The sequence below is a fragment of the Salvelinus sp. IW2-2015 genome, linkage group LG13 (genome assembly GCF_002910315.2).
Source record: "Salvelinus sp. IW2-2015 linkage group LG13, ASM291031v2, whole genome shotgun sequence".
NCBI lineage: Eukaryota > Metazoa > Chordata > Actinopteri > Salmoniformes > Salmonidae > Salvelinus > Salvelinus sp. IW2-2015.
In genome coordinates this window covers 35782667-35806584 of record NC_036853.1, presented here as the reverse complement: position 1 = coordinate 35806584, position 23918 = coordinate 35782667, and the positions used below count along the sequence as shown (strand labels likewise).

Sequence of the window (23918 nt, the reverse complement as noted above, 5' to 3'; positions counted from 1 at the left end):
TGGGTCCGGGGGGGTGGGGGGGTATAGGGTGTGCGTGTTACATTTGCTAGGCTGTGGGAAGGGGTTGCGTGCCGTCAGCAGTGGAAAGCAGAAAAGGCATAAATGTGAAATGGTGTTGGTTTTTTTTGTTACATTTTTTCTGGGTTGGCAATGTAATTATTGCGTGATGGTAATGGCTGACAGATTGACTGGCTGAGCTGGGATCCACCGAGGTGTAAAACTCAAGCGGTCCTGCTCCACCAAAMACATATACACACACACACAAACTTGAACATTCAGGTTAGGACCGTATCTGGTCACATTATTTTAAGACTCCATTTGCAGTAGGATTGGTTGGGCCTAATCAGGGGTTAATGATACACCCATGGGAGCTCGTCTGACCTTTGACTCGGGCTAATGTAGACTCTGAAGCTGGAGGGGTGAGGGGTGGTAGGGGTGCTGGTTACGGATCCAGTGGGGGAGAAACTTGTTCACACGTGAACCTGACCTCTCTCTTTCTCCCCACAAACAAAGACACACAGCTGACCTAGACAAATTGTGTACCTGCATGTCCACACTTTGAGGCCACTGGCCCTTTTTTACTGAGATTCAATCTGACAAACAAAAGGTCTGTGGACTTTACTTCTGCAACATAAAATATTTAAAATGATTCATCTTGAGTTGACAGAATAGAGACAAAGATGATCATAGCTAGTGATACCAGAGGTATGGAGATCCTGTATGCTTGATTGGACAGTCATACAAGCAAAATGCCAAGATGATCTTGAAGAGATTCCATCCATCCACTCGGAGAGCTTGTCTAGTGGGTTTGTGTAAAACAGGTTATAAAAGATGTTGCATATCAGAGACAAATAGACAGGACTCCTGTGATCTCTTTCTTGGTATAATGTAACTCTGCCAACCACACACATCATCCACACACACTTAAAAAAGGCACTGGGATTCATTCCACACAATGTAACTCTGGAGGCTGAACACCTTATACTGGAAAAATGTACTGTTAAGGACCGTTCCACACTCTACTTATGTAACCATAATCTTCAACTCCATTACTATGTAATTGCTAGGTAATTATGCCAAATTAAATGCTGTTTTTATAGTAATTAAAGCATAAAGGACCCTACTATAAGAGCTGATGGAATGCAAAGTCCTAATGATATATCAGTGAAATAAAGGGCATCAACAACCCCATACTGATTTTCATTGCTGCTCCCGTCCCTCCCTTCTATTCTCCTAAATTATGTCCCGCTAACCCTCTAACCCCATGTCTTGCCACCATAACCCCCATCTAGCCCCCATGACTCTGACTTTCAAGGTGGTGAAAGCCACCCCATAAACTCTACTCTGTTCCAGGCATGCTGAGTGTGATGATTGGCTCTGAGTTATGGTGCCTTTGTCCTGGCTCAGGCCAAGCACAGACAAAGGGTTAATATTGGGCCCAACATTCCTGATCACAGCTAACTGAAGGGAGGAGAGGTGGCCATCTTATAGTTACTTATGACATTGAACAGGATCTTAAGCACTTACAAATGTCTTAAATATTTTACGAATTGGAAGATCTACACAATTGTGCACAATTTTCGGGACCAGTTTTCGAGCACTACTTTCAAAACTATCGGCTGAAATTATACAAAACCTTTATAACGCATCGTAAAGTAACACCTGGTGTCCAGATGTACACACCTACTAAAATAACCTTGCAGGGGGTCCAGAGGAACTGTGTTACTGAGGTCGGCTGACTCCCCAGGGATTTTTCTTCGACATAAATACTGGCAGACCAGCCAGACAAATGCAGATATCTGGTTACATTATCGCAGCTTTCACGGCAAAGCAAACAAACGGAGGAAGACGTATGCTATTATCTCATGCTATGCACGATTTGTTGCAGTAGCTCAGGACATTTCTTAAAGCAAAAGTCTCTTTTCCACTGGAGGTTGTGCGTTTTCCCACTGTGAGAAATACATACGTTAAATAAACTACATGGTCCAGCTTTGGAAAGCTACTCAAGTCTTTTCATGAAAACCACCAACAAACACCATGGTGGCAGTGGGCTGTTTCTTTCAGGATAGAGATAATACAGAGTGTTTGCTCTCTGCCAGAACCCTGCCATACCTTTTAGAACCAGCCTGTCCTTGGACAGGATACCCACTATTTCCTTCTACAGACACACTGCCACCGCAACGTGTGTAGACTTAACTGTGAAATGATTGGTTATACTGTAAGCCCTTTCCCAATGATGTAGAGAGAGAGAAAAAAAATCATAAAAAGGAAAATAGTAACACAAGAGGAATAAAATACACAAGAATGTAGCTAAAGTGTTTTCAGAAAGTATTCAAACCCCTTGACTTTTTCCACATTTTATTGTGTTACAGCCTGAATATAAAATGGATAGACTTTTGATTTGTTGTCACTGGCCTACACACATTACCCCATAATGTCAAAGTGGAATGTTTATTTTTTTTATTTTTTTTACACGAATTTAAAAAATGAAAAACCAAAATGTCTTCAGTCAATATTCAACCCCTTTGTTATGGCACGCTTAAATAAGTTATGGAGTAGAAATGTGCTTAACAAGTCGCATAATAAGTTGCAGGGACACATTCTGCGTTAACAGTGTTTAACATGATTTTTGAATGACTGCCTCATCTCTATACCCCACACACAATTATCTGTAAGGTTCTTCAGTCGTGCAGTGAATTTCAAACACAGATTCTGCTTGAAAATCTATGGTAAAACCTGAAAATGGTTGTATCGTAATTATCAACAACCAATTTGACAGAGCTTGAATAATTTTGAAAAGAATAATGGAGAAATGTTGCATAATCCAGATGTGGAAAGCTCTTAGAGACTTACCAAGAAAGACTCAAAGCTGTAATCACTGCCAAAGGTGCTTCTACAAAGTATCGACTCAGGGGTGTGAATATTTATGTAAATTAGATACTTCTGTATTTTATTTTCAATACATTGGCAAAAATGTCAAGAAAAATGTTTTCACATTGTCATTATGAGGTATTCCCGTCAGGAAGTCCATGATCCAGTTACAGAGGGAAGTGTTCAGTGCCAGGGTCCCCATCTTGGTGATGAGCTTGGCGAGGACTGTGGTGTTGAACGCTGAGCTGCAGTCTATGAACAGCATTCTCACATAGTTATTTCCCCTCTTGTCCAGGTGGGAGAGGGCAGTGTGAAGTGCAATTGAGATTGCTTCATCTGTGGATCTGTGGGGCGGTATGCAGATTGGAGTGGGTCCAGGGTGTCTGGGATGATGATGTTGATGTGTGTCATGACCAACCTTTCAAAGCACTTCATAATTACAGATGAGTGATTCGTTGAAGTTAAAACCCCCTAGTCTATTGACACAACGGTGCCATCAATCCCCATCAAGATCCGTCAATTTAAGCTAGAGATATTTTTGCATGGGCTGTGTCTCAATCCACCACATCTGCCTATGTTGCTCTTCCACATCTGCAGTGGAAAGTGGCAGAGCTACAGCTCTGTTTGTCAGACCAGGAGACATCCCGAAAATCGGTCTTCTCGAGAAAATGTCTGTAGCATTCGAACGGTTTGGCCTACAACAGTGTTGCGTTCGAGACCACCCGATTCAAGACCAAATAGAGGATGGCGAGACCAAGTCAAGACCGGGAGGGGGACAAGGGGTCCAAGACCGAGACCAGCAAAATGCGAGTCCAATTCAAGACCATGATTGTAATTTTGTCAAATCACCACCATAGTCCAAAATGTCCAGTATTTCTGTGTTCATATTTCAGAACAATGTATGGATTCTTTAGGCATTCAGAATAGTGAAAAAATGCATGCTGAGGAAAATTATTACTAACCCAAACACAGTGGGGAACAATGGGCCTTCTATGCCATCAGAGAAGAGCTAAGGATTTATAAAATAATGATTATAATAATAATAATTAAACTATTAATTTAAATGTTCAGGTTTTTTTCAGTTTTTGTTGGAAAGGAAAGGGTTGAAAAAACATGAGCTGGATTTTAGAATAATAGTTTGTGTGGAGGTGCTGACTAACGGCGAATAAACTATAAACTATCAAAATAAAGAAAGTCGCACACTCCATGTATAATCTCCCAGCAATTTAATGGGTATTTACCAACGTTTCGGCATCACTGTGCCTTCCTCAGGGTAATGTCATGAAAGGGTTAACACTGAAGAGAAAAAAATATCCAATCGGGATTTTTCCTTGCTGGTCTCTGGGGTGATAAATCTAGCTCGCTAAGTCAGCCATTAGCTAAGGCCTCAGAAGCTAGATAAAGGTGTCTGCCGTTCAACTGTATTAGGGCAACATTTTGGAGTGACAGTGGAATCAACCAATCACATTTTTACTTATTGAGTGGGACCGTTTTCACAAAAACGCATGGAAACTTCTGCCTTCTTGAAGGCCAATAGATCCCAAGTGGCGCAGTGGTCTAAGGCACTGCATCTCAGTGCAAGAGGTGTCACTACAGTCCCTGGTTCGAATCCAGGCTGTATCACATCCGGCCATGATTGGGAGTCCCATATGGCGGTGCACAATTGGCCCAGTGTCGCCCGGGTTTGGCCGGAGTAGACCATCACTGTAAATAAGAATTTGTTCTTAACTGACTTGCGTAGTTAAATAAAGGTTACATTAAAAAGATATATATATAAATCACTGCGCAATAGCGAGAAGTAGTTTTCCCACGGTCTAGCTAACTAGCTTTTGTTGTCGGCTAGTTGCAGCAGGTGTTATCAAAGAGGATGTTGTTGCCAATTTGTTAGCTTCTCCCTTTTCAAGAACAACTTTCAACAAGAAGTGAAGTTTCAAATTATCATCATTTGGTGAGTGTGATACATTGTAACATTTACAGTGGAACTGACAGCATTTTAGCAACATGAAATCTTATTACCATCTGTTCATATACACCCCCAGGAAGAATATGACACTTAAAAAAAAGAATCTGACAAGCGACCACCTAGATATGGTCATTTTCACGTTTTATAAATTCTTGGAATGTTTAGGAATTACGTATACTAAGGCATTTGTGAAATTTCTATAGCAATATAGAGTGGGAAATTGGCCGTGCGTTTGGAGAAGTAATAGAAACTGCATTAAATAAAACCGAAGAAAAACATCTGTCTTGTCCAGGACCGGAGTCTAYACAGACCGGTGCGCAATAGCCAATCAGAGCTACAGTAGGCCTTTATACAAACAAGCCGTTTGCCACATGGGCCTGCCATCATTCACTTTGAACTGGATTGTGTGTTTACAGGCAATTGCAACTTTAGAATATTAGAATGTTATTTGCCAAACGCCCCGAAATACACCTGAATGGATTTCTGCAAATATGTAAACACTACGAGAGTCCTCTTACATTTTGGGAACTTTACAGTCCTATTGATCAAACAACCATGAAAATGTAGTCTCTGTCCCTCAGTTATGCACATCAACAACAACAACTAATGCTAGCGAGAGCAAGATTAGTTACAATCTAACCAGGTAACATTAGATAAACCCTCTCAAAAGTTTTCAGATCTTAAAGCAAGCGCATCTACTCACGACCACAGCCATAAACACAATCCAGTTTAAAATAAATGGCACAGATCCATATAGATCTGTGTAGAGTACAGGAGTTATACACATTAGAATCCTACTCTGGTGCTTTTTGCCCAGAACAAAATCTCTTGCATATTTTGTTTTGTTTCGGTATGTTGCATTGAAAGTGGCTAATATTACATTGACTCGATCACAATTGCCACAATAAAGGGAAACGTTGATAGTGTTAACTAACAGGGAAAACTCTAGAAAGTTGAGTGAAGTTCAATCTTGTGCTTCTCTCCATGGGCCCTGCCTAAAATGAGGACATCTGTACTCTCTATTGAAGTAAATACCTAGGCTTTAATATGGGCTCTGGGCGAAAGTAGTGCACTATATCTGAAATAGGGTGCCATTTGGTACACAGCCATGTAAAAGACCATGACACTCAACCATATCAGGAAAGAGAGAAGGGCGGAGAGATTATAGTTCAGATCCAAAAAGGCAGTGTCCTACCTGGTGCTGCCTGCATTTCCACCAGTCCCCCGGCTGCAATCAGGGCCTCCATGATCTTCACATGGTGCTCTGGGTTTACGTCCGCACTGCAGGGAGAGGTACAGGCAGGGTCTGAGGTCAAATGAAGGGACAGATATGTCAAGAGTTCAAGCATGAGGAGAACACGGTCACGGATGTAAATATGAGAGAATGTCATTCTTCCTATAACCATAAAAGCCATGCGTATGGTTGAACTGCAGTAGTAAATGGAACCAATTGGCTTCTTCTAGAAAGAGTATCTTGGTCATGAACAAGGTCACATGAGTGAAGGAGGAAAAGGAGGAGGTGGGGGATTTTGAGGGGAAAAGGCCCAGGTCACACCATGGGATGGTAAGCTAATGTCTCTGGCAGACAGACTCCTCTGGTTCTCCTCTCTCTCTTGCATATTTTGTTTCTCTATTGGATTTTGCCTGGTACTGGGTCAGAGAAAGTGTTGATTTACTTATGTATTTCCTATAATTCAAGTCCTGTGATGGATACATATGTGACCTCTCTCTCTGAGGAAGCTGATGACCTCTCTCTCTGAGGAAGCTGATGATCTCTCTCTATTTTTGCCTCCCGTGCGGTGCTCTCCCTACAGGAGTTTGACAGGCCACAACTCTGACATGAAATACAAGTGCCGAAGAGCGAGATGATGTCATGTTTACGCTATGGTTACTATGTACAGTAAACTATATGGTGATATTTGCATGCAAACAACACTAAACTCACTATTTACAGTACCCTGCAGATGACTGGATTACATTTTCATCTTCCTTCCACAGTTAATCTGATTTCAACAACTATTGATCTTGAACTACTTCTATGACCTACTACTACTTTACACTCTATAATCTCTGTTGTCAGAATTCTCTGCCTGGACTAGAGCTAAATGTTAAGAAGACTTCCTCCATGCCCTGCTGTTCCTATCTACTTTCTATCCAATGAGTTTACATCTGAGTACCAAATGGTAAAAGGTAGTGCACTACAAGAGACTGAGACATACTAAACTCACCAGTAAAGGTCATACTAATAGACTCAGGTTGGCCTCCATCTGGTTCTCTGGTGGTTATGGTCAGAGGGCTGAAACACCATGGGTCAAGTTTATATCAACAACACAACGGAGTGACGGACCAGGGAGAGCAATGCATTCTGGGATAATCCAGCACGCTCACTCCTCCTGGTGAGGGAGGAGGGGAACGGCTACACAAATATCACAGGTTCTGCCTCATTGACTGTGATCTCTTATTCCAGTTTTGCCAGAAACAGACTTTCCTCACTGATTCAGGAGCAATTCACAGAGCAATTCTCCCAGTGAGCTTTTGCAGTGTATGTGAAACATAAACAGCATGCTCAACAGGTTAATGCTTTGCTTGACCATTTCAGCTTACGATTTACAATGACAGGATGTTAACATTACCACCGAGCCAAATATTACTGCATACCTTTCCCTTTAGTAAACGCAGCTCTATCAGTTCATGCCCATAGGCCTACGAGTGCACAGGGAATTCTAAACTTCCTCTTCTTCTAAAATAGACTTGAGAGTGTACATGAAGAGGATAGGAACAGCATCACTATCAAATGGTCACTATCACTATCAACAACAACAGCAACATAAAAACATAATTGAAGCTGCTGGCTAGCATGTTTTTATCTTAAAGCTCCAGGGTAACATGCTTTGTTTACATTTTCATTAGTTGACTGTAGCTGCAAGCCACATCAGTATACAATACCTGAGAATATAACATGCATAAGACCCATTTTTAAAATGTTTCCTATACATGTCGACAGTACACTCTTAGAAAAAAGGGTTCCAAAAGGGTTCTTCGGGCTGTCCCCTTAGGAGAACCCTTTAAATAACCCCTTTTGGTTCCAGGTAGAACCCTTTGTGGAAATTGATCGACATAAAAATGGTTCTACCTGGAACCCAAAAGGGTTCTTTAAAGGCTTCTTCAATGGGGGCAGCCAAAGAACCCGTTTAGGTTCTATATAGCACCTGTCTATCTAAGAGTTCAGCCAGCCACACCACTTCATCAGTGCACCAATCAGTCTTACCTGAAGTGGGAGTGTTTGAAGATGGTCTCACTGAAGACCTGGGCTAAAAGCCTGGGGCTGGCCTGGTTCTGAGCTTCACTCTGGGCCACCTTGACCAGGTGTCTGGTGAGGTGCACCAGGAGCTGGTGGTTGGCCTGGGGCACGCTGGGGGACTCCAGGATCCTCTTCAGCTTCTCGCCACAGTCCTCCATGCTCTGAGTTTCTGGAGTAAGAAGACAGAGAAGGGAGAATGAGTACAAGTGTGTATTGTATTTGTGTGTGTGTGTGTGTGTGTGTGTGTGTGTGTGTGTGTGTGTGTGTGTGTGTGTGTGTGTGTGTGTGTGTGTGTGTGTGTTGGGACAGAGAGCCAGGCACTAGTAACATAACACACACATACTCGGTTCTTTGAATATTTGAGAGATATACTGGGAGATTTGAATAAAAATTCTAGCCTCCCCAATTGCTGCACTGCTGTCTAGCATAGCATCATGTAGTCCATACATACATGGATTTTGCTCTGACAAGTTATAAAGACCATGTCTTCTGTGTCTGTGGATGTTAGTAAAAGCAGCTAACCCAGCAGGAGTCTGGCTGGCCTGGGATCAGGCTCAGCTCCTTTGTGTGTTGTCACAGCTCAGACAATAATGTTTGGAGAGGAGCAGACATATTGATGCTCTCACCACAGGTCTTCTCTTCATTCTGCAAACAAGATGACACCTGTGCCTCTCCCCTGCTCTGTCTAGGCAGCTAGGGCTTCTTTCAAAGAAGCCACATAGCTACTATCTATTCTAGATTCACTTCTGTAGTCTGCTTAATGATGTTTTGTGACCAGCCTTGATTTGATGCTGTTCCCAAGGAGAAACCATCCATAACAACGACTCTGTACATAAGAACTCACACAGTATACCMACTGGGCAAAAACAAGCTGAAATAACATTGTTTCCACGTCATTTCAACCCCAAAATGAAATGTGATGACGTTGAATCAACGTGGAAAACTGATTGGATTTGAAAGAAGTCATCAGCGTAAGGGATTTTGTGACACGTTTCAGGAAATTAGGCGTATGTTGCGCGTGACTACTTTTATCAAAATGCGTTTTTTGGCAGAAATGCCTTCTGGAACATGTGAACTTTCATGTGCCTTAATGACAAACTTGTATGCCATCTGTACAAATAAAATTGTTAAATCACGAGCCTAGTTTGTTTAGCCACGGAAAAAGTCAGCAACCTTCCCGCTAGCCATGATTGGCTAGAGATGAGTTTGGATTGGTCTGCCATGTAGCACGCCTCTGTCTATAACATGAGCTGATCAGTAWGTGTAGGTAGTCCTTTCTAACGTGGCTTCTTTGAAAGATATCACGTAGTAGAACTGTATAAGTGTTGCTCTCCACTTTCTGGAGGACCGAGTTTTGAAATCAGTGTAATTAGAGTATGATAGCTAAGGAGATGGATAAAATTCTGAGTTTGATTGCAAATATGCAGACAGAGTCAAAAGGAAAACACACAGAAGGCTGTTGTATAAAACACCTGTCTCCGGATTACATCTTCAAACTAAGAGCAACCATGGCATCCGTGACAGAGAGGAAGAAGCGTCCATCCATGTATACAGGTAAGATTTAGCTATCTAAATACTCCACTATGCAAGAAACTATTTCAATAGAATGTTTATGAAGTCACTGTGACAACTGTTGATAGGCATAGCTGGTAAATTCGCTCTGGCTATCTACTCCGATTTCAGAGCACTTTCGTCTGTGTGCCAGAGCGCAGAATAACTGATGAATTTACGAACGCTCAACACCCATTGAATATGGCCTGTGTCAGTAACCATTGGCAAAAAAACGTAATTAAATTTAATTGCTGCCAGCAGCACATTTGCAGTCGCCAACGCTCTGGATAACATAAAAACAGCCTAACCAGCTCTGCTAGGGTGAATAAAATGCTCMGAGTGAGCTGTTCTCTCATGTGTCTGGAGGTAGCTAGCAAGCTAGCAAACGTTAGCCAGTTAGCTTGGTGCTTGACTGCTGTTGTTAGGTCAGAATGCTCGGATCAACCCTACTCCTYGGCCAGAGCGCTCTGAACGCTCCGAGAGCGAAACACTCTGAATTTACGAATGGACAATCTGACAATGCTCTGAGGTTACTGGACGCCCAGAGCACACTTGGGCACTCCAGATTTCATTTATGAACATACCCGTAATATATAAAGTATATCGTTGGTTGTTTAGTACATAGCCTCACATGTGAATCCTTAAAGAGATGGGTGGGGCTAAAGCTTAAGAGGGTGTGAACGATGCAGTGGTGTAGACATAGAGGGGCTCTCCAATAGTAGTACCAAAATATTGAAAGGCCATTTTCTCAAAAGTGAGGTTACTTTCAAAGCAAAATTACTTTTCCAATGTTCCTCAACTTTAGTGTATGAAATACAATTTTTTAACTCTGAGTCTCTACTTTTATCCAACGTCGAGACAGCCTACAGGGATGAGGGGGGGGGGGGGCCCTCTGGGAGTGTGGTGCCTGGAAAACAACCTCTCACTCAACGTCAGCAAAACAAAGGAGATGATCGTGTATTTCAGGAAACTACACTACATCGTCGGGACCGTAGTGGAGAAGGTGGAAAGCTTCAAGTTCCTTGGTGTACACATCACTGACAAACTGAAATGGACCACCCACACAGAGGAGCAACAGAGTCTCTTCAACCTCAGGAAGCTAAAGAAATTTGGCTAGGCACCTAAAACCCTCACAAACTTTTACAGATGCACAATTGAAAGCATCCTGTCGGGCTGTATCACCGCCTGGTATGGCAACTGCACCACCGGCAACCACAAGGCTGTCCAGAGGGTGGTGCGGTCGGCCCAACGCATTAACGAGGGCAAACTACCCTTCCTCCAGGTCACCTACAGCACCCAATGTCACAGGAAGGCCAAAAAGATCATCAAGGACATCAACCACCCAAGTCACTGCCAGTTCGCCCCGTTATCTTCCAGAAGGTGAGGTCAGTACAGGTGTATCAAAGCTAGGACAGAGAGACTGAAAAAACGCCTCTATCTCAAGGCCATCAGACTGTTAAACAGCCATCACTACCAAATTAGAGGCTGCTGCCTATAGGCATAGACTATAAATCACTGGCCACTTTAAGGAATGGAACACTAGTCACTTTAATAAAGTTTACATATTTGGCATTACTCAGATTTTTTTTTTTTATAAAGCCCTTCTTACATCAGCTGATATCACAAAATGCTGTACAGAAACCCAGCCTAAAACCCCAAACAGCAAGCAATGCAGGTGTAGAAGCAAGGTGGCTAGGAAAAACTCCCTAGAAAGGCGAGAACCTAGGAAGAAACCTAGAGAGGAACCAGGAAGAAACCTAAAGAGGAACCAGGCTATGAGGGGTGGCCAGTCCTCTTCTGGCTGTGCCGGGTGGAGATTATAACAGAACATGGCCAAGATACACATCTATACCCAGCATGGTCAAATAATAATAATCACAGTGGATGTCGAGGGTGCAACAGGTCAGCACCTCAGGAGTAAATGTCAGTTGGCTTTTCATAGCCGATTCTAAACTCAGCAAAAAAAGAAACGTCCTCTCACTGTCAACTGCGTTTATTTTCAGCAAACTTAACATATGTAAATATTTGTATGGACATAAGATTCAACAACTGAGACATAAACTAAACAAGTTCCACAGACATGTGACTAACAGAAATGGAATAATGTGTCCCTGAACAAAGGGGGGGGGGGGTCAAAATCAAATGTAACAGTCAGTATCTGGTGTGGCCACCAGCTGCATTAAGTACTGCAGTGCATCTCCTCCTCGTGGACTGCACCAGATTTGCCAGTTCTTGCTGTGAGATGTTACCCTACTCTTCCACCAAGGCACCTGCAAGTTCCCAGACATTTCTGGGGGGAATGGCCCTAGCCCTCACCCTCCGATCCAACAGGTCCCGGACGTGCTCAATGGAATTGAGATCCGGGCTCTTCGCTGGCCATGGCAGAACACTGACATTCCTGTCTTGCAGGAAATCATGCACCGAACGAGCAGTATGGCTGGTGGCATGTCAGGATGAGCCTGCAGGAAGAGGGAGGAGGATGTCTTCCCTGTAACGCACAGCGTTGAGAATGCCTGCAATGACAACAAGCTCAGTCCGATGATGCTGTGACACACCGTCCCAGACCATGACGGACCCTCCACCTCCAAATCGATCCCGCTCCAGAGTACAGGCCTCGGTGTAACACTCATTCCTTCGACGATAAACGCAAATCCAACCATCACCCCTGGTGAGACAAAACACGACTCGTCAGTGAAGAGCACTTTTTGCCAGTCCTGTCTGGTCCAACGACGGTGGGTTTGTGCCCATAGGCGACGATGTTGTCTGGTGAGGACCTGCCTTACAACAGGCCTACAAGCCCTCAGTCCAGCCTCTCTCAGCCTATTGCGGACAGTCTGAGCACTGATGGAGGGATTGTGCGTTCTTGGTGTAACTCGGGCAGTTGTTGTTGGCATCCTGTACCTGTCCCGCAGGTGTGATGTTCGGATGTATCGATCCTGTGCAGGTGTTGTTACACGTGAGGACGATCAGCTGTCCGTCCCGTCTCCCTGTAGCGCTGTCTTAGGTGTCTCACAGTATGGACATTGCAATTTATTGCCCTGGCCACATCTGCAGTCCTCATGCCTCCTTGCAGCATGCCTAAGGCACGTTCACACAGATGAGCAGGGACCCTGGGCATCTTTCTTTTGGCATTTTTCAGAGTCAGTAGAAAGKCCTCTTTAGTGTCCTAAGTTTTCATAACTTATGGTTACCGTCTTTAAGCTGTTAGTGTCTTAACGACCGTTCCACAGGTGCATGTTCATTAATTGTTTATGGTTCATTGAACAAGCATGGGAAACTGTGTTTAAACCCTTTACAATGAAGATCTGTGAAGTTATTTGGATTTTAACAAATTATCTTTGAAAGACAGTGTACTGAAAAAGGGCCGTTTCATTTTTTGCTGAGTTTATAATATTCTACGGTGTCTTAGTCACTTAATGTTTACATCTCTTGCATTACTCATCTCATAAGTATATACTGTATCTTAGTCCGTTCCGCTCTGACATCGCTCGTCCATATGTATATAGTCTTAATTCATTCCTACTTAGATTTGTGTGTATTGGGTATATGTTGTGTAATTTGTTAGATATTACTTGTTAGATATTACTGTACTGTCGGAGCTAGAAGCACAAGCATTTCACTACACTCACAATAATAACATCTGCTAATCACGTGTATGTAACCAATAAAATTTGATTTGATGAAAAAAACACAATTTCAAATTTTGCTAACTAAGACAATCGAGCCGGTCGGTCACATTTAGTATTTTTTTCACCCAACTTTTAACTAAATCCAAAGACATTTTTACATTTTTTGTTGATTTCATGTTGAATTCACGTTAGTTGACCACAGCCATAATGTAAATCAAAACTAGACGTTGAACTGACATCTGTGCCCAGTGGGTATGTACCTTTACTGTGTGCTTTTGGAAATTGACTGGTTATGTTCAGTTCAATCGAGTAACAGGTTTAACTGAATGAACAACAGAAACAAAATGCAAATATGAAAACCTATTAAAATAGTTTGGGGTATGGCCTTGTCTTCGAGGGTTGATCAGTGGAGCCCGATGCTGTGATGGCAGGTAGCCCTATGCGGAGCTGACATTCATCCACTCACCCTCTTTCCTTCACTCACTCATTCCCTACCACTTTCTGTCACTAATTTCCTCATTCACAAACTCCCTTAACAAGGGTGGAAAGAGTACTGAAATATCAGACTCAAAAAGAAGTAGTGTTACTTTCATGAAATTCTACTAAAGTAGGACTAAAATTACTAACTTTGAAAAATACTCAAAAAAGCTACTCAATTACAGTAATGAGAGTAGTTCCAATTAGTTACTTTACACATCTGGTTATTCAGCAAGCATGGTGAAGTTGCATTATTGTGCCGTGCTCACAGGCTATAAGCTAGTAGGTGAATGACATTCTGCACATGGTTAATAGTAAAAGAGGAGGAGAGACATTAAACTATGCTGACAGGGCCGGATTAATAAATCACAGATTGTACAATGTTAGTAGGTAATATATATATATATACAGTTGCATGCGGAAGTTTTCACCCCCCTTGGCATCTTTTCTATTTTGTTGCCTTACAACCTGGAATTAAAATAGATTTTTGGGGGGTTTGTACCATTTGATTTACACAACATGCCTACCACTTTGAAGATGCAAAATATTTTTTCTTGTGAAACAAACAAGAAATAAGACAAAAAAACAGAACTTGAGCATGCATAACTATTCACCCCCCACAAAGTCAATACTTTGTAGAGCCACCTGTTGCAGCAAATACAGTTGCAAGTAAATTGGGGTCTATCTCTATAAGCYTGGCACATCTAGCCACTGGGATTTTTGCCCATTCAAGGAAAAACTGCTCCAGCTCCTTCAAGTTGGATGGGTTACGCTGGTGTACAGCAATCTTCAAGTCATACCATAGATTTTCAATTGGATTGAGGTCTGGGCTTTGACTAGGCCATTCCAAGACAGTTAAATGTTTCCCCTTAAACCACTTGAGTGTTGCTTTAGTAGTATGCTTTGGGTCATTGTCCTGCTGGAAGTTGAACCTTCGTTCCAGTTTCAAATCTCTGGAAGACTGAAACAGGTTTCCCTCAAGAATTTCCCTGTATTTAGCACCATTCCTTCAATTCTGACCAGTTTCCCAGTCCCTGCCAATGAAAAACATCCCCACAGCATGATGCTGCCACCACCATGCTTCACTGTGGGGATGGTGTTCTYAGGGTGATGAGAGGTGTTGGTTTGCGCCAGACATAGCATTCTCCTCGATGGCCAAGAATCAAAATTTTWGTCTCATCTGACTCATGCTTTTTGGCGAACACCAAACATGTTAATTTTTTATTTAAGCAATAGCTTTTTTTCTGGCCAGTCTTCCGCAAAGCCCAGCTCTGTGGAGTGTACGGCTTAAAGTGGTCCTATGGACAGATACTCCAATCTCCGCTGTGGAGCTTTGCAGCTCTTTCAGGGTTATCTTTGGTCTCGTTGTTGCCTCTGATTAATGCCCTCCTTGCCTGGTCCGTGAGTTTTGGTGGGCGGCCCTCTCTTGGCAGGTTTGTTGTGGTGCCATATTCATTCCATGTTTTAATAATGGATTTAATGGTGCTCTGTGGGATGTTAAAAGTTTCTTATATTTTTTTTATAACCCAACCCTGATCTGTACTTCTCCACAACTTTGTCCCTGACCTGTGTTGAGAGCTCCTTGGTCTTCATGCTGCCGCTTGCTTGGTGGTGCCCCTTGCTTAGTGGTGTTGCAGACTCTGGGGCCTTTCAGAACAGGTGAATATATACTGAGATCATGTGACACTTAGATTGCACACAGGTGGACTTAATTTAACTAATCATGTGACTTCTGAAGGTAATTAGTTGCACCAGATCTTATTTAGGGGCTTCATAGCTAAGGGGGTGAATACATACTGTACATATGCACGCACCACTTTTCCATTTCTTAATTTTTTTTCATTTGTCTTCACCAATTTGGACTATTTTGTGTATGTCCATTACATGAAATCCAAATAAAAATAAATTTAAATTACAGGTTGTGATGCAACAAAATAGGAAAAACGCYAAGGGGGATGAATACTTTTGCAAGGCACTGTATATACATATATATTATAGGCTACAGTAAGCTAMTAAATAACATGTCCAGTGGCACACTGACTCACGATGAAGCCATAGGCTACTTGTCATGGCAATAGCCTATCTCAAGAAATATAATCCATAGATGGCAGTTCCCATTCAAGTTAGGACTGGCAGGCATTGCTAGTGCACCCAACAGTCAAATTGACAGGTTAAGAGGTTTCAAACCGTTCTATGGATTATATGTTTATGGCCACAACGCAACAAGCTGTATATTTGGCACACATGCTGCTTCACCTGCAGCCTTCTTGAGAGCGGGCTCCTGAGTCCTCCTGTGGTTGGCGGTTGCAACAAAAAAAATACTAAATATATACTTCATATATAATATACACTGTATATATAATATATACTGTATATATTTCCTTCTTTGTTTTATTTGTTTTATTATGGGCCTGGGCCCAGGGGCTTCAGCCCTGGTAAACCCCTGCATTAACCCGGCCCTGTGTGCTGATGACTATAATGTTTGTAATACTAACATATACATTCCACTATGCCCAGCAAAGATAATTACATTGTGCTTACTGAATTAAATGAAAGCGATCTAGCCATTCAGACCAGACTTACTGATTGAACCTCTGTATTAACTACATAATAGGTACTAAAATCTAATGCAGCTAGCTATCTTCATTCACACATAATCTACATGAAGGTAGCAGAATGTGATCCATATTGACCTATAAGAGTTGTGCATTTGGACCTCGCAGGGTTTTCAGTGTTAAAACCCATGTTTGTGATTGATCCCAATAACTCAAAGTGCTCTGGACTTAACCTACAACCAGCAGTATGACCTCAGTAAATCTGTCTGTCCTGATTGAATTGTGAATTTTAGCTGAGAGTGGATGAGTGTTTGCAGTTGAGCCTTAGTGGTGTGTGGTGTGTGTGTGTGTGTGTGGTGTGTGTGTGTGTGTGTGTGTGTGTGTGTGTGTGTGTGTGTGTGTGTGTGTGTGGTGTGTGTGTGTGTGTGTGTGTGTGTGTGTGTGTGGTTGTGTGTGTGGTGTGGTGTGTGTGTGTGTGTGTGTGTGTGTGTGTGTGTGTGTGTGTGTGTGTGTGTGTGTGTGTGCGCGCGCCTGTATTTTAGCTGCAGACAGAGCAGAATGCAGCACCATAAGTGTTCAGTATAGAGCACCTCATGTCTAGTGATAAGGACTTCTCTCCTGTTAGCTGCTCTTGTTGCCTGGCTGAGGCTGGCCTTTTTCTTAATGAGTTACACCCACGCCTGGGGCCATTAGCGCTGGCCTGGTTAAGGCTGGCCAAGGGTGCTTATATGAGATAAGTGTCTTAGGGTCAGGGGTCAAAAGTTAGCAGGGCCGTGCACATACCTTTCAGGGGGCAAGTGTTAAAAATGTAAAAAGGGTAGCCAGACTTGGAAACAGGCGCACGTGAGCTCTGTACAGGGCAGACCAAAGGACAGAGTAGGAGTGGGGGGTGGCAAACTTGACAACGTCACAATAACTTTGGAGAAGTGGCTTCAGAACAACAACAACAAAAACTGTATACAAAAAATATATAATTATACCACCACCCAAAAGGGCACTTGAAGAGTGGGAGGGCAAAGTGGCAGGTGCTTGGGCGCAGGTGACGGAGGAGGTGGTGGCAGGGCAACGGTCATGTGTGTGGAGATGGAGTGTGTGTGTTTGTGTGTGGGTGTGTGTCGGGGGGCTGTGTGTTGGTCAGAGCTGTTAGATTATATATGGTTGGCCAATCCGCCTGATCTGGTAGAGGTCAGCTGTGTTGACCTTCTCTCGTCTCGCCACCACAGACGCAGCCGATGACTGCTACCCACCCAGACCCCCTGCTCTCCCTCCCCCAAAATTCATCCACATCCCGTCTGGAGCTGTTATTGCCCTTCCCTGTCCCCTCGGTATTCATGGACCCCCTCGGTCCTCATTAATACGATCTGACCCTGGCTCAATAGAGGACAAGGCTGGGAACTTGGCCTGTCCATCTGACCCTGAGAACCTACTGGACACTGGGAATGGGCACAGAGGAAGGGGGGAGGACCTTTAGGTGCCACTGATTGGTCGAGTGGCTTTCCATCTGTCCCTAAGGACACTGGACACTGGGGAGACCCGGGAGGATCAGAGGATGGAAGGAAAGCAGGACGGACGGAAAGGAGGAAAGAGGGTAGACGTGGGTGCTATAGGGCTGCAGACCCGTCTAATGGCTTCCCATATGGATCTGACCTACCTGGCACAAGGACACTGGGCAGTCCAGGGAGGAGGGAGAAGGGGAGGGTTAGAGCTAGGTGCTAGGCAGACCTGGGTTCAAATACTATTTAGGGTATTTAAAAAAGAATCTAAAACATTTGTAAATAAGTATTTAGGTATTTTKGGGGGTAAAAGACAAGTAGTTGAATATTGTAATGTATTTGGAAATACACAAATACACTGACTCAAATACACTTCCATGCAYTGAACCCAGGTATTTGAAAATAGTATTTAAAATAAGTATTTGAAAATACCTTCAAATAGTAGGCTATTTATCGGAAATAATTTGAAAATACTCAAATACACAGAAAATAAGTATTTAAATAACAAATATTCAAATACACATGTATTTGAACCCAGGTACCAGACCTGGGTTGGTCCAGCTGACCGGTCCAATGGCTTTCCTGGAAGTCTGTATAGACATCAGTTACCTAACTATAGCTACCCCCCTTTGTTCAGTCCAGATGGGCATGGTCTGGTGGGAAAGCTGCCCCTTTGCCCTGGGTTCTTAGAGAGGTCAACCTGAATCTGGATTATGCCAATAGAATGACTGACCACTTCTCTTGTCTGAGACAGACAGACACAAAGGGATGAGACTGAGACACTTGGTCGGAGTCTCCTGAAGTTATGGTTACACAGTCAGTCGCATGGTCGGTCAGACTGACCGTAGGACCCTCCCCGCCGGCTGGTCAGTTGGTCTACCTCGCAGAGAGAAGGGTTTATATAAATGGGTTTAGGAGGCTTTGCAGGTGTGACAGAATCCACAATAGGGGGATTTGGGATGGTATTGAAGGGGATTAGGTGTAATGCAGATCAAGAAAATGAAGAGAAAAAAATCAGAGAAAGGAGCTGAGGGAGGGAGGAAAGGGAGGACAGGTAGTGGGTTTGGGAATTGGTGACGATCGTCATATAGAGAGAGAGAGAGCGAGCCCGGGAAAGACAGGCTGAGTTCTCTGCAGCATGACAGACAGAGAGACAAGCATGTAGATTAGCTAATGATTACTATACACAGCATAGGTTAACAAAGCCGACTGTACAGACAAATGAATAAACCCAGAGCTTGTTAAATGTGCTCATCACAAGCCTGCATCTCAGAGACATTAGAACGTTAACCAGAACCAGAAAGCCAATGGTTCGGACAACTAAATGGACCAGGTGTCATTTATACACTGAGTWTACAAACCATTAAGAACACCTGACCCACACACCCACACACAAGTCAGTCAGTGCGCTGTATCATCTCATCACTAATGGCACTGACTAAATCTTCTACCAGTTTAAAGGTGTTGTAGGCTAAATGTCCAAGCCAAGTTTCGGTTCCAACATGTCTTTGCTGTAGCCTACAGAAAATGGCATCTTGGTTGTTAAAACGTTTTTTTGTGACTTTACATTCATGAATCTGATGACTGTTATTTATCTAATCAAATAACTATGTTTAATTGTTACCCGATTCAATTAATWATGTAACAATTAACTCATTATGAATTTGGGGCACCACGAGAGTGGCTATTTAAAGAGTTACCATCTYCTGAATTTACCTCTAAAGGTCTTTACCTATCACATCCATAAAACAGTCAACGTATTAATCATAACCTCGTATCTTATCATCATTCTGAACAGTCGTAACCTCCTGCATCTGCGAAAACCCCAGGCTTACTTATGATTCAGTACTACACAAATTGATTTAATTATTTATTTACTAACTAAATGGTAACACAGAATAAACATACACACTTAATACATTTAAACAGGTCCCTAGCGGACTGACACAATATGGCGGCTTGTTACAAAGGAGATAGAGAGGGAGCGAGAGACAGAGACATAATACTTGGTACATTTAGAAATTACTCTCAAAGTAATCATATACTTTGCACCCGTTTGGAGTAAGAAATCATGAATGTAATTACGTGTAAATGTCTYGTTTCTTTGTGGATTTCTGTCAGAACCAGGCTTTCTCGGAAAGGTTGWTGGGCCATTTTGCGGCACGCTTGTAAGGCTATGATTGTCCAAAAGGGGTCCCCACCCGTCTCCTACTGTTGCTCTCCTCTGCCGTCGCCCGGCATCCGGCGACCCGTCGTGTAGTCCTGAACAGAACTACAGAACTCAATCTGCTTCCACTCGCTCTGGAAGATAATTATTTGAAGATAGGCTAGCCAGCCGTGTCGATAGTTCTCAGTGGTGATGAGAGTAATAGAATACAATGGTTTGAGCAGAGTAGTAGAATGGTCCCACTTAAATTCACTTTTATARATACTTTACTTATGACAGCTAATCAGCCGTACCAGTGATTGTCCGGGAGGTGACGTTATTGTCTCTACCTCGTGTTGAGATTTCAGAGAGGACAAGACCATAATAAATCCGTTGCTAGAGTTAAGTCTCAGAACCTCCTCTCAGTTCACACAGACACAATAGAGTTCTAAGAACCCTATTCTGTTGCATACAACAACCATTTGATGTAATAACAGTACTATAACATARTCTTATAATTTCTCCACGATAGCTATCAACCCCCCACCAGTTCCCTCCTCCCCCCTCTGTGGGTGAGAGAGGGTCTGGYTGAAGTCATCCATTGCCGAGCTGACCTATTTGGATCCTCACAGGACAGTCATGACAGTCCCCTCCTGGTGGGTTCAATCTTGGAAGGATTCTGCAAGTTGCAACCCACCACAAGAATGACCATGGGGTGTCCKGGTTTGTGTATCATCATGACAGTCCCCCTCTGGTGGTTTAACCTGGTAGGATTTACGAAARCTGCAGACCCACCACAAGAATGGCCATGGGATGGCCTGGTTGTGGATCGTCGTTCCGGACCGTCGTCCTGTTGTCCAGGCTGGTGGATCTAGGCAGTAACTTAGACAGACGTTAATAAYGCACAACACTCACAAAATACATAATTACATTTCTTCCCCAAATGAGCATTGTGGCACTAACTTATGGTTGTATGGGGAACACAAACAAAAGATATACAAAATATAGTGACCWCAYCTTAATCATCTAATTGGACTATATTATATATACATCCATGGTCTTGGCTMGATGACTCTATCATGGAATTTTGTCTAATGGCATATCTAGGGCGATCCTACTAGMGGTGTGTTGCTTAGCGCACTATCCTAAATGGATAACTACATGATAAGTCTAGAGCAGTAAGGCACTAGCTTCGGACAGTCTACACTGCAGGAATGACCTATGAACCTCTGGGGAGAAACTGGTGATTCATGTAGCTGTAGAGTCAAAGGGGCGTCMGGGTCTATTTTCAACTTTACCAAGACTGGTATTTTGCTCCGACCCTTGCTCCGACCCTTTCCTAGTATAAAATCCTCATTAAAGGTTCCATTGTGCACAAGCGCACATGCCAAGGGCAAGAAAACCAAGTATCCTGGTAGGCTGCAACCTGTTCCGAATGAGTCTGACGTCATCAGATAATTTCCATGTCAATGACCGTGTGTCAATAAGAATCGGTGCCGACCTCAAGCCATATGCCAAGGGGGCCTGTAGTGGTTTTACTACAAGTCAATGTGTCTTACACCATTGTAGTGGCGATACGTATGAAGGAGTCTATTTCATAGCTTTGTTATCCACGGAGGARCTAACCTCACAATGGAAGTACTCTATAAGCACTGAACCAGTCGTACGTGGTGTGATCATGGTTCATGACTTCTAATAACTTTCCTCCTGAATGGAGGGTTCTATTTATTAGCGGCATGTGTGTTTAAAAAAAAATCTAATTTTTGGACCTTTATTTAACTAGGCAAATCAGTTAAGAACAAATTCTTATTTACAATGACGGCGTACCCCGACCAAACTCGGACGACGCTGACCCAATTGTGCGCCGCCCTATGGGACTCCCAATCACAGCCAGATGGGATTCAGCCTGGATTCAAACCAGGGACCGCTGCGTCACTCTGGAGCCCTTATGGATTGGGGGTAGAATCTGTTCAGGAGCCTTTTGGTCCACGACTTGGCACTCCGGTACCACTTRCCGTGCAGTAGCRGAGAGAACACTATGACTTGGGTGGCTGGAATCTTTGACAATTTTACGGGCCTTCCTCTGACACTGCCTGGTATAGAGGTCCTGGATAGCAGGGAGCTCGGCCCCAGTGATGTACTGGGATGTACGCACTACCCTCTGTAGCACCTTACGGTCAGATGCCGAGCAGTTGCCATACCAKGCGGTGATGCAACCGGTCAGGATGCTSTCGTTTGTGCAGCTATAGAACTTTTTKAGGATTTGGGGACCCATGCCAAATCTTTTCAGTCTCCTGAGGGGGAAAAGGTGTTGTCGTGCCCTCTTCACGACTGTCTTGGTGTGTTTGGACCAAGATAGTTTGTTGATGTGGACACCATGGAGCTTGAAAGTCTCGACCCTCTCCACTTCAGTCCCGTCGATTGTTAATGGGGGCCTGTTCAGTCCTCCTTTTCCTATAGTCTATGATCAGCTCCTTTGTCTTGCTCACATTGAGAGAGAGGTTGTTGTCCTGGCACCACACTGCCAGGTCTCATCGTTGTTGGTGATCAGGCCTTGTGTCGTCAGCAAACTTAATAATGGTGTTGGAGTCGTGCTTGGCCACACAGTCATGAGTGAACATGGAGTACAGAAGGRGACTAAGAACGCACCCCTGAGCGGCCCCAGTGTTGAGGATCAGCCAGGGAGAGGTTGAAAATGTCAGTGAAGACACTTGCTAGTTGGTCCTCGCATGCTTTGAGTACATGTCCTGGTAATCTGTCTGGCCCCGTGGCTTTGTGGATGTTGACCTGTTTAAAGGTCTTGCTCACATCGGCTACGGAGAGCGTGATCACWCAGTCGTCCGGAACAGCTGGTGCTCTCACACATGCTTCATTGTTGCTTGCCTCGAAGCGAGTATAAAAGGCTTTCAGCTCGTCTGGTTYGCTCGTGTCACTGGGCAGCTCGCGGTTTCCCTTTATAGTCCAGAATAGTTTTCAAGCCCTGCCACATCCGACTTGCATCAGAGCTGGTGTAGTAGGATTCAATCTTAGTCCTGTATTAATGTTTTGCTTGTTTGAGGGTTCGTCTGAGGGCATAGTGGGATTTCTTATAAGCGTCCAGACTTCTTGAAAGTAGCAGCTCTAGCCTGTAGCTCGGTGCGGATGTTGCCTGTAATCCATGGCTTCTGGTTGGGAAATGTACGTACAGTCACTGTTGGGACGATGTTGTCGATGCACTAATTGATGAAGCCGGTGACTGTGGTGGTACACTCCTCAATGCCATTGGATGAATCCCGGAACATATTCCAGTCTGTGTTAGCAAAACAATCATGTAGTATAGCATCTGCRTCATCTGACCACTTCCATATTGAGCGAGTCACTAGTACTTCCTGCTTAAATTTTTTGTTTGTAAGCAGGAATCAGGAGGACAGAATTATGGTCAGATTTGCCAAATGGAGGGCGAGGGATAGCATTGTATGCGTCTCTGTGTGTAGAGTAAAGGTGGTCTAGAGTTATTTTTCCCCTGGTTGCACATGTAACATGCTGGTAGAAATGAGGTAAAACGGATTTAAGTTTGCCTGCATTAAAGTCCCCGGCCACTAGGAGCGCCGCTTCTGGATGAGCATTTTCATGTTTGCTTATGGCCTTATACAGCTCGTTGAGTGTGGTCTTAGTGCCAGCATCGGTTTGTGGTGGTAAATAAACGGCTACTAATAATATAGATGAGAACCCTCTTGGTAGATAGTGTGGTCTTACAGCTTATCATGAGGTATTCTACCTCAGGAGAGCAATACCTCGAGACTTCTTTAATATTAGACATCGCGCACCAGCAGTTATTGACAAATAGACACACACCCCCCGCCCCTCGTCTTACCAGACGTAGCTGCTCTGTCYTGCCTAACCACGCTCAAGCCAGCCAGCTCTATATTATCTGTGTTGTTGTTCAGCTAAGA

At 43.6% G+C, this 23918-nt stretch overlaps 1 protein-coding gene across 1 annotated transcript in view; it reads right to left on the bottom strand.

Moving 5' to 3' along the window:
• pik3r3b (phosphoinositide-3-kinase, regulatory subunit 3b (gamma)) overlaps positions 1-23918 on the bottom strand; it is a 293043-nt gene that overhangs the window by 158881 nt on the left and 110244 nt on the right. The window contains exons 6-7 of the mRNA XM_070446248.1: positions 8103-8304; positions 6030-6115 (exon numbers count right to left, since the gene is read on the bottom strand). Of these exons, the coding sequence (XP_070302349.1) occupies positions 6030-6115; positions 8103-8304 (288 nt within the window). The remainder of the gene's footprint in view (positions 1-6029; positions 6116-8102; positions 8305-23918) is intronic.